Raw genomic sequence first — 11,390 nt, 5'->3', positions numbered from 1 at the left:
GTCCTACAGTTGACCGAGTATCTTCACAAGCTTTGCACTCCAGTCTGAACGTTTAATTTCCTACCGCTTTGAGTGCAGGTGAATATTAGAGAATACAATAGAATATATTATTAGAGTTTGATTGTTATACTGTTACCAAAGTTAGGAGATTGTATATGATTATGTTTTCTTATATTAATCTCGTTGTACTCATATTATATATAGTTGATCAATACTACATTAAACAATATCACTATGGCTATCACTATCACTACTTCATGAGGTATGCCACTTCACTTGATATCATATTGGGTGTTTTTTTTATTGACTTAGTGTTTTTATTTTCTAGAATGTTGCTGCGTGCTTTTGAGGGTGCAAGAGCTTGTAGATGTTCAGCTGTTTAATCTTTTATGTGTTGTGTCTTTCCTGTTTGAACAATGTTTGATAAATGTTATGAATACACAAGTATATGCCTTGTTATGCGCTGTCTTTCTTGTTTGAACGATGTTTGATGAATGACTATTATGAATATGTACTTACGCATGTATCGGCCTAGTTATGTTCGACATGGTAAAGCCCGTCTTACTCTATTTATTTTATTATTTGGGATCTACTGCATTTCGGTGCGATTGGGGTCACAATATTTAATCTCCTGCTGTGGTGGCTCCAACGTTTTTAGTGGGGATGATTTCCCGTAAACTGCGTCAATCTCAAATTCATATATAAACTTGATTGACTACCAGCCTAATAATGAGGATCGTTGAATCTGTTTTTCACTTGAGAAGTATAATAGCCTAAAATGTAATGATGACTATCATGTTGAAATGTAAAAACAAATCTAATGCACTGGCTGGAAGAGGTAATGAGATTAAATACGCAAATCATGGGTTCTATCTAAACATCAATACTTTAAAATGCCTGCAAAAGAAATTGTACAAGTATCTAAAAGAAAATAATCAAATAAAATCTCTAACAACCTGGGTTTTGCATAAGAATGCAAATTCAGACCTCTTTGTTGTGAGACTGTGAGTTGTTCTTGTAGTATAGCTACTACTGTTATGCAGCAGGTAGTTATTTGGATTCTGATTTGAAATAGTTACTATTTCAAATATTAACTAAGCATATAAATGATAAGCACATTATGATGTGAATTGTTCTTGTAATATGTACCTTTTTTCACAGCCTTGGGAAGTCTAATTGACATGAAAAACATTTTACTGGACAATGGTCCCAGTATGTTCTTTAATATTCAAACAAAAGAAATCATAATTTTGTCAAAGGGCCTAGTTTTTGGATAAGAATGCAAATCCAGACCTAAGTGTCACCTAACAAAATCTATGTGTGTTAGAGCATCAACTTATTTATGTTCGCTACTGTTGGTTTGTTATGCAGCAGTAGGTGGGTTGGGCTGGTTTTGGGCTATGATAAGGAATATATAATTTGTGGATGGCTACGATTGGAGGTGCAAATGCCTGTCAAAACGGTTTCTTGGACATATATTAGTAACCGATAACTGGTATCAAACAGTAATATTGGTTATTGCCAAATCGTTAACGAACCATTTGACTTGAGTTAAATACAGTCAGTTAGTTACATTCGCATATTTGGGTTTAGCGTATACATTAGTGAAAATCGTGTATTGATGATTTCCATCTTCATTCAGATTTTACAAAGTAAATTTGAGTAGTATAAAAGAGTGGGTGTCTATTTGAGTCGAATAAGTCGTCTTGATGATCCTGTTGAACACAGGCAAATTATCCTTCCACCGTAAAGAGCCAATGGTTTACACGGCTCTGTGAAGCCAGCCTAACGCAATGCTCGCCCCTTAGTCTAGGGGTACAAGTAACGCTTGGGCTTGAAAGTGCAAAATCTGGCTTACCCGTTCCAAGTTGAGAGTTGTTCCATTTTATGATGATTTATTCTTTATGCTATAAAAAGTAATACATATTGAATTTTATGGTTGTATAATACATTCGTTATATGGGTTTAGAATTTACATTTTCTTTTATGATGCAATTGCGTGAGCACTCACGTATACAGCCGTTTAAACATGGATCACTGGTCCGGAATATACAGACCAACAATCAGTCGATGTCTGGTGCAAGCTACCATGTTGAAAAGTGAATATACAAGTCCACATCAAACCGGAAATGGTTTAGAAAATATATTGTGAGGCTTCTTGTACCCAGTTAGTAGTTTGCGGGCCGAGCCATTCGGCTCAATTTTGGATTTGATGGAGTGGTATATCGTTTTTCTGTTTGAACAATGATGCATGTATATCCTTCATCATATATATACTTTGATGTCCTGCTAATGCTATTTGTTTTATAATTTTGGATTTACTGCCACTGCTTTGTGTTTACCCATGTTCAATACACATACATCGTAAATTTATGCAAACGACACATGCATAAGACTATTCTAATATGACACGACTGACCCTTGTACATTGTTTATATTGACACTTTAAATAAAATATAAACAAAACTAAATGACCCTAAGAGGTTTTGCGAGTAGAGTGTGATTATATCCAACAACCACCCCCTTATTCACGATCAACTTGTAGTAGGTCCTTGACGGATGTTAGGATTAAACACACACACACACACGAAAGGAATAGCAAACACGAGGATTTAACGTGGTTCGGTCTAAACTGGGGGTGGCAACTAGGTATTATTTATTGAGTGACAACGATTACAAGTACATAACAATCATATATATAGATATTAATCTAGGGTTTGCATCTTATTTAACAAGAAATTCAAACTGGGTTGGGCTTCGGTCTGACCACCCTACACCAGTCTGCCCTTTAGACTTCCAATAATAAACCGGGTCTAAAAAAAAGGCCTACGAACCCAACAATCTTCCACTCGGAGGCCTTGAGTACTCTCGTCTGCACTCCTCATCGTAATTCTGTAATCTAAACATCTTCTAGTTGCCACCGCCTTCTCATCAATCCAACTGTCCAACTGAAATCAAGCGTTTATTCAAACTTGGAATTATCCTCACGTCTTTCAAAGTCCAAGAAGTACTGGCTGAAGTGATCAAATCAACATCTCACATACCCGTAACCTCTAGAATATCATCGTTTGCTGGTAGAACCTTTCCAAAATCCCCAAACTTTAGATTCTTCATCGTTTCACTACAGTGAGCGGCATGAAACGATGCACCCTCATCACTAGTGACCCCGTCATCTGTGTCGTCTTCTGTAACGTTCACCTCTTTCTTACCATTTCGACACTGATTCCTAAAGTGTCCCTTCTCTTTACAACCCCGACATTCTATATATCTTTATGAGTCTTGGACCGACTCCTCTTCCTGCTCCCAATGCCTCGTTGTTTTCCCCTACCTCTACCTTCTGTGACTAATATATTACTTGATGATTTACTTGAACCTCTGGGTCTTGAATCTCCTCAAAGAATCAAATCCCGAATCTCATCAAAAGTAATTTTTATAGACGAACTACAAACTGCAGTCATTGTTTGAGACCAACTGTCGGGCAAAGAGGATAATAAAAAAAACCTTGAACTTCATCATCAAACGTAATGTCCACTGACACTAAGTGGGACAGGATCGAATTAAGATTATAAATATACGTTGCAATAGACCCCCCCTCTTTCATTCTAGTTGTCACTAGCTCTCAGATAAGATAGACCTTATTCGCTGCCGAAGGCTTCTCATACGTGTTGGATAGTGCTTCCATCATACCACGCCCTGTGGTTTCTGTCATGATGTTAAAGGCCACATCTTGTGACAACGACAAACTAATACAATCCCTAGCTTTCTTGTTAAACTTCTTCCAATTTTCATCTGATAACTTTTCTGGTTTTTCATCCTCAAGCACTACATCCAAGTCTTTTTGACAAAGTAGCGCCTCAATCTGCATCTTTCACCAACCAAATTTATGCCATGACAATGACTAAAACGAAAAACTGGATAAGAAAAAGAGATAGACACAGCAATGGCACGAGCCTGAACTTAATGATTGTTCTATTGAACTATGTTAAATAATCAACCTATTTTAAACGCAGCGGAATAACGAACTGGAAATCAGAAACTAAAACTTTTAACTGAAATGATAAAACCTGACAAATGTGGTTGACACTGCACCTGGCTTCTTTAGCAATTTCTTCTGATTGACGACTGCTCTACAAAACAAAATAGGATCTTGATTGGCTCGTTCTTGACTCAACCTTTGCTTAAAAGGAAATCGCTTAAAAGAAACTGGAACTTGTTGAACAAAATGATCTAGTTACTACTTTGTTGGCCCAAAAACTAGATCTACTAGCCCTAACTCACGGTCCAACCAAAAGAATAAACAAGCTAGATCTACTAGCCCAAAATTGAAGGTCTGGTCCAAAGCTAAAAAAATGAATTCTTGATTTGGGACTTGGAGTCTGGTCACGTGCTTCTCCACAAAAGAAAAACAATAATTTCCAAAGCCTTACCCACAATCCGCTTTCTTCTTCTACTCAAATACTACCAGCAATCCAAATCGGAACTTGCTCAACCTTTCTCTTCTAAACGATAACATCCAGACCACACTATCACAACACATTCTGATCTTCTTTGGTCGGCGATTGAACTGCCAATAACGAACTGAACAACGATACAAATAGCCAAATAATTAATGGTGGTTACTGGTGGCGTATGGTGGTTGACTTAACCCTAGTCGTGATCGTCGGGCTGGTTTTAGTGGCGGTGAAACAGCAACGACGTATACCCTAACGACAATCGGAAATCCGTAGCGGCAGCGGAACCTAGTGCAGCAGGGTGGCGGCGGCTGGATGGTTTAACGACGACTCGGGTGGTTCTCGTGTTCTTCGTGTGATCCAAACCTAAGCTCTAGATACCACGTGTTAGGATTGAAAACACACACACACAACCCCCCCCCCCCACACACACGAACCGAATACACACATGGAAGCAATAGCAAACACGAGGATTTAACGTGCTTCGGTCTAAACTGACCTATATCACGGGCGGAAACTAAGTATTATTTATTGAGTGACAATGATTACAAGTACATAACAATCATATATATAGGGATTAATTTAGGGTTTGCATCTTATTCAACAAGAAATCCAAACTGGCCGGGCCACCCTACACCCGTTTGCGCTGTAGACTTCGAATAATAAATCGGGCCTAAACAAAAAGGCCTACGAACCCAACAACGGTGAGTAGTTCCCTCATTGTGATTAACTATTCTTGGTAGAGCGGATAACACCTTTGTTAAGATGCTAGCCTTTTGTAATTCTCCAGCAATGTGCTTCACACATATTTGTTCATTTTCTATGCATTCACGTAGTATGAAGTGATAAGGTGTATCTATGTGATTACTTCTACCATGAAACACATGATTCTTTAGAAAGGCTATTGTTGATCGGTTGTCAACCATCAAGGTTATTCTTTATTCTGTCCATCCAGTTAAAACACTAATACTTGACATGTTGTTGTGGTTGCTGCCATAAAAATGGAATTCTGATTCTCATGATGATAATGCTATGGTAGGTTGCTTTTTAGGGCACCAACTGATAGGAGAGTTTTCAAAGTAAAATAATATTCTTGTTGTGTTTACTCCATAGTTACTATTACCATAATCAATTAACCTGCATCCTCAATTTTTTTAATAAGTTATACCATGATCTTTTGTCCCATTTATATAATGAATAACTTGCTTGATTGCTTTGAGATGATGCTCTTTTGGTTCTTGCATGAAATGACTAAGTAATCCTACATATTAACTTAAATCTGGTCTTGTGTGAAGAAGATATCTTAGGCATCCTTATACTTGGTGGGATCAACTTGTTCTCTGCCTACAACTTTAGTCTAAGTCCTGGATTTATTGGTATCTTTGTGTCATTGCTCTCAAGCATTTCCGAGTCCTTGAGAATCTTGTTTACATAACCTTTGATTGAGATACCACCCCATGTTTGGGTACCCAAGTAATAGGCTAATAAACCTAAGTTTCACAGCTTCAATCAATTTATCATCTATTGGTTTCTGACGGGTTTGGGATGACTTTTGAAAATCGTTTACGATCCAAGTCTTTCCTATTAATTAAATCTTATTCAACTTTCATAGCTTCAATCCATTTATCATCTAATGTTGCCTCCTTATAAGTTCTCGGTTCTTTTTCCACCGGTAATAATTCATTTCCATCCATATATATTTTGGGTGCTTGAGCATAAATATCTTCTAAACTTTGAAAGCATAATGGTGTATGATCATATGGTGTAGAGGATCTTTCAAATGTTTAAGAGTTTGGTTCATGGGAGTACCGAGTACGGTTGTGGAGTGACGTGTGGATATGGTGGATTAGAGGGTGATTGAGGTGCTTCTTCATTATGATTGTTATCTTCAATGCGCTCATATTGAGGTTCAGTATTAACGGGTAGAATTGTTGTTAGGACATCTTTAACTATAATTTATGTCCACTCATTTTTTTCTTGAGTATTACCTATAGCATCCTCCTTCTAATTCCAAACTCCTTTTCTTTAAAATGTACATCCCTACTATACAAATTCTATTTGTTCTAGGATCAAAAAGTCTATAGGCTTTTGATCCTTGTTCACTACCTAAATATACCATTTCAGTACTTCTATCATCCAATTTCTCTAAGTTTGGTAGTAACACTTTTGCATATGCGTTACGACCAAAAACTTTAAGATACTTCAAATTTTGTTTATCACTTTAATACATTCGAAAGGTGTGCTATATTAACTAAAGCTTTGGTTGGTGTTCGGTTTAGGTTGTAGACATCATGTTATGATACCATTTTGTGAGCATAGGATGATACAAACCTAAAACAAAATATGCAAATCATTTCCAAGGGAACTGTCAACTGTATTTAAAAATTATGGACTAAAGCTTCATACTAGCTTTATATTTTTATTAGCTACTGTATAGTTAGTCATAAATATAATTACCATAAAAAGCTTATCTGACACTATACTAGGTTTATTTGCTAGTTATAATAATTTATAATGAAATATATGTGGGGTTATATATATAATTGGGTAAACGGGGCCATGCTATTGGGAAATCGGACATATTACAAATTCCAAACCCATCACAAACCAGCAAAAATTTTCAAAAGTCATCCCAAACTCGTCTCATACCTTAGATGGTCGGGTAATACCCGTACCTAATGTTTCGGGTTTTCCCATCAGGTTCGGGTTTCATTGACATCCCTACAAGGCCGGCTGGAGGGTAGTGCTGGTTGGACCGTCGGCCGGGGCATGTAATTTTTGGGGGCCAAAATTTTTATATCTATATTTTTTATATATACATTTAAAAATATAAAACTTGTAAAATATGATTTGATCTTTGCCCTCTTATAATTATTGAGCCTAAAATTCTTTTTTATTCATAATCCATTTAATCAAGTTTAAATTATTGGGTCCAAACTAAAACTAACAACTAAAAAAATTAACTTAACTCCCAATGCAAAATAAAAGTAATAGCTGTCGATTGAAATCCCTTTTTTGCTTGCTTCATTCTTTGCCAATGTTAAACAAAACCTAAACAATGACTAACCCAGCCGACCACTAGTGGTTCATTGTTGACCACCAGGCTCCTCTACGGATGACCAAGCCAACGACCAAGGACCAAGCTATTTTTTTTATCAAATGTTAGGAGAGTTTCACAAATCATTGGTTAATTGTTAGTTATTACGGTATTTGATTTTAGTAATAAATGTTTATATATTTATTGTTATAACATTAAGCGTCATTTAAAAAAATAGCTTATATATTTCGTTACTTGTTAAGACTAGGGGTCTTTTTATTTCGGCTCGGCCAAGGTATCTAAATCCTCGGAGACGCCCTGCATCCCTACTTTTTTCTGGATATGGTTATATTTGGATTAAATGGTATTCTTAAAGGTTAGAATGGGCAACATTAATAAAAGTAAACTAGGAAAGATAATAAACAGGTTGGGTGATTAAAATAAAACCCTAACTTCAGACCTATTCTGATTACCGGCCTCCTCCATCGTCGTGTTTCATTTCATTTTCAGGTAATTGTACTGATTTTGGCTATCCTGTTTTCTTTCTTTATCGGAACGAAATAGTAATAACCACTCATTTGATTTTGACATATGATTCTTTGTCTGGTGATATCAGGTTTTGATTCAAAATCAAAATGTCAGACCACATTCCATTTGAAATCCAAGCGAAAATTATGAAAAGGCTTCCCGTCAGATCACTGATTCAGTTCCGGTCCGTCTCAAAGACATGGAAGTCTTTGATAGATAGCTCCGAGTTTGTTACTCACTATAGCTCCCAACAGAAACATATGTTTATAAGATACCGATCTCCTGATTATACATTAAGATACGTCTCAGTTGTTGAAGATGATACATTTCCCCGTAACAGAGTTTCCTTGACTCGTCCCCCTAAATATGAACGTTATCATATAATCGGGTGTTGTCACGGATTGTTGTGTTTCTATAATTTTGCCGGCAGGGCTGCTATTTGGAACCCGTCAACTAGAAGAGCGTATGATGTTGTGCCTAATGTGCCAGATGGGAAGTTATATGCTACCGTTTTAGGTTTTGGGGTTTGTTCGGTTACTAAGGACCCTAAGATTGTCAAGATAACATATGTTGAACATGACATTGAATTGGAAAGTATAAGTAGCATTCCTTTTCAAGTTGATGTTTTTAAGTTAAGCACGGGGGAGTGGAGAACTTTATCTAGAAATCTCCCTCGTTCGGTTTCCTTTGATAATTCGGTAGAAATTGATGGGATTGTTTATTGGCTTGCGACCGACCGGAACACAGTGGACGGTGGACCTTGTTATTCGATCATTTCTTTTGATATTACAAGTGAAGAATTTGGAGAAATAAACCTTCCGAACAGGTTAGCCAGGTCTCGACATTATATGATCATGGTGTCTAAACTAAGGGAGTCTCTTGTTCTTGTTGAAATGTCTGATCATGAGTCCAATAGATATACGCACAATTTATGGATAATGAAGGGTGGTTTATTTATACAGCTATACACATTTAATGTTAACACAGTACCCGATCTAGAATACGTAATAGGATTTAGACACAGTGGCGAACCTATACTTGAACGTGTATATGCTGATCATGGCGAACTTCTTGCTTATGAGCAGAAATCAAATCGCATGGACAATCTTGGATTTGATGGAGTGCAGCATCAATATTGTGTTCACCCTTACATGGAAACTCTATTACTTCATGATCACCCAAATCTTACAGTTCCTACTTAGTGAGGTACATCACTTCTTTTCATACCGGGTGTTTGAGAAACTGAAATTATTGTTTTGTTTTGACTTTATGTTTTTATTGACTTGAATATTGCTGCCAGCTTTTGAAGGTTCAAGAGCTTGTAGATGTTCTGTTGTTTAATCTTTTATGTGTTATCTTTCATGTTTGAACGTTGTTTGATGAATGACTATTATGAGCACACTATGATGTGAATTGTTATTGTAATATGTACCTTTTTTCACAGCCTTGGGAAGTCTAATTGACATGACTGTACTTTTATGATGTATGAGTGAAAAACATTTTTCTGGACAATGGTCCCAGTATGTTCTTTAATATTCAAACAAAAGAAATCATAATTTTGTCAAAGGGCCTAGTTTTTGGATAAGAATGCAAATCCAGACCTAACTGTCACCTAACAAAATCTATGTGTGTTAGAGCATCAACTTATTTATGTTTGCTACTGTTGGTTTGTTATGCAACAGGTCGCTTGGGTTGTTTTTGAACTATGATTAGGAATAGATTTAATTTGTGGGTGGCTACGATTAGAGGTGCAAATACCAGTCAAACAGTTTCTGGGATGTCGATTACTAACCATAACCGGTATCAAACAATAAAATTGTTATTGAGAAACTGTTAACGAACCATTTGAATCTCAAACCATCTGACTTGATTTAAATTTTAGTCACTTACATTCACAAAGTATCCGTTTGGGTATTCATTCACAATAATCATGTAATGATGATTTCCATCTTAATTCACATTTTGTAAAGTAAATTTGGAATCTATAAAAAAGTGGGTGTCTATTTGAGTCCAACAAGTCGGCTAGATGGGCCTGTGAACACATGCTACTTATCCTTTCACCATTAAGATCCTAGGGTTTCCGAAGCTATGTGAAGCTAGCCTAACGCATTGTCCCTTAGTCTAGGATACAAGTAACGGTTGGAATTGAAAGAGCAAAATCTGGCTTGCAGCTTCCAAGTGACGAGTTGCTCCATTCTTTGATGATTAGTTCTTTATGCCATAAAAATAATACATATTTGAATTTCGTGGTTGTATAATACGTTATATGGGTTTTATTTGTTCTTTTAAGATGCAAATGCGCGAGTACTAATGTACACAACGTTTAAACATGGATCATGGGCCGGGAATATACACGCCCACAATCAATCGATGCCTGGTGCAAGCTTCAATGTTGAAAAGTGAATATACAAGTCCACATCAAAACCTGAAATGGCTTAGAAAATCTCTTGTAAGGCTTCTTGTACCCTTTTAGTTGTTTGCGGTCCCAGCAACTTGGAGGCTTGAACCCAGCTCGATTTTAGTGGTTGTGTTTTTACTTGTACCAAAACTTTATATGAGATAATGAGACATAATTGAACTCTGCATTCGCTGGTATTTGTTGTTGATAAACAAGTCAAATCTGAGATAATGAGACATGTAAACTGATAGGTACTTTTGAGGTTTTCAACCTTCTTTTTTTCCTTACATGAACCTCCATGAAATTCACTTACGAACGAACGTACTCAATTGTTAATTAGTGTGATATTTTATAGTTCTCGTGGTCATTTTTCGCAATTCTCATTTTGACAGTTAGGTTTATATTTTGAGAGGTGAATTCGTCTATTAGAACCATTGTTTACATAATTGGACTGGACCGGGAGTCACCTACACAACCGGTCAATTTCAATACTACTGAATCACTTCCATTTGGGTAATTGGGTTATAGTGTGGACATTGGAACTTCAATTGGTGAACCAAATTAGTGGTTGAACCGGATTTTCAATCTTCATATGTTGTTAATATTACCAAAAAAATTCGAGTGAGAAACAAGATCAGAAACTCATGTGAACTTCAGCAATGACTACAAATGTAATGTCAAGACAAAATACAATAATCTTTCACTAGTTAATATATAGATTCCAACACTTTTAATTTTTTTTTTAATTCTCAAACTCTTATATTGAAATCTAAAACAAATTTTTTATAAAGGTATATTCTTCAAGGAAAAGGTTTCTCAAAATCAAAATTTATTCAAAGAATATGGTTTGATTTATACTAAAAATGGTTAAATGCTTTGGACTATTTCGATTTTGTAACGAAAGATGACTTGCATTATGATTTGGAACATCTTTCCTATTGATTTTGTGGAATGGCGCACTTTTAATATGATTGTA

At 36.2% G+C, this 11,390-nt stretch overlaps 1 protein-coding gene across 1 annotated transcript; it reads left to right on the top strand.

The window, feature by feature from the left end:
- The first annotated feature begins 7,825 nt into the window (after nucleotides 1–7,825).
- On the top strand, nucleotides 7,826–11,002 carry LOC143570507 (putative F-box protein At1g32420). Its single transcript, XM_077056142.1, has one exon. The coding sequence runs from the start codon at nucleotides 8,124–8,126 to the stop codon at nucleotides 9,216–9,218; it is 1,095 nt and encodes a 364-aa protein (XP_076912257.1). The 5' UTR covers nucleotides 7,826–8,123; the 3' UTR covers nucleotides 9,219–11,002.
- Nucleotides 11,003–11,390: the final 388 nt, after the last annotated feature.

The sequence above is a fragment of the Bidens hawaiensis genome, unplaced genomic scaffold (genome assembly GCF_021521415.1).
Source record: "Bidens hawaiensis isolate Kalapana, Puna unplaced genomic scaffold, B.hawaiensis_p1.1 tig00024999_1, whole genome shotgun sequence".
NCBI classification, from domain to species: Eukaryota; Viridiplantae; Streptophyta; class Magnoliopsida; order Asterales; family Asteraceae; genus Bidens; species Bidens hawaiensis.
This window is presented reverse-complemented; position numbering and strand designations above follow the sequence as displayed.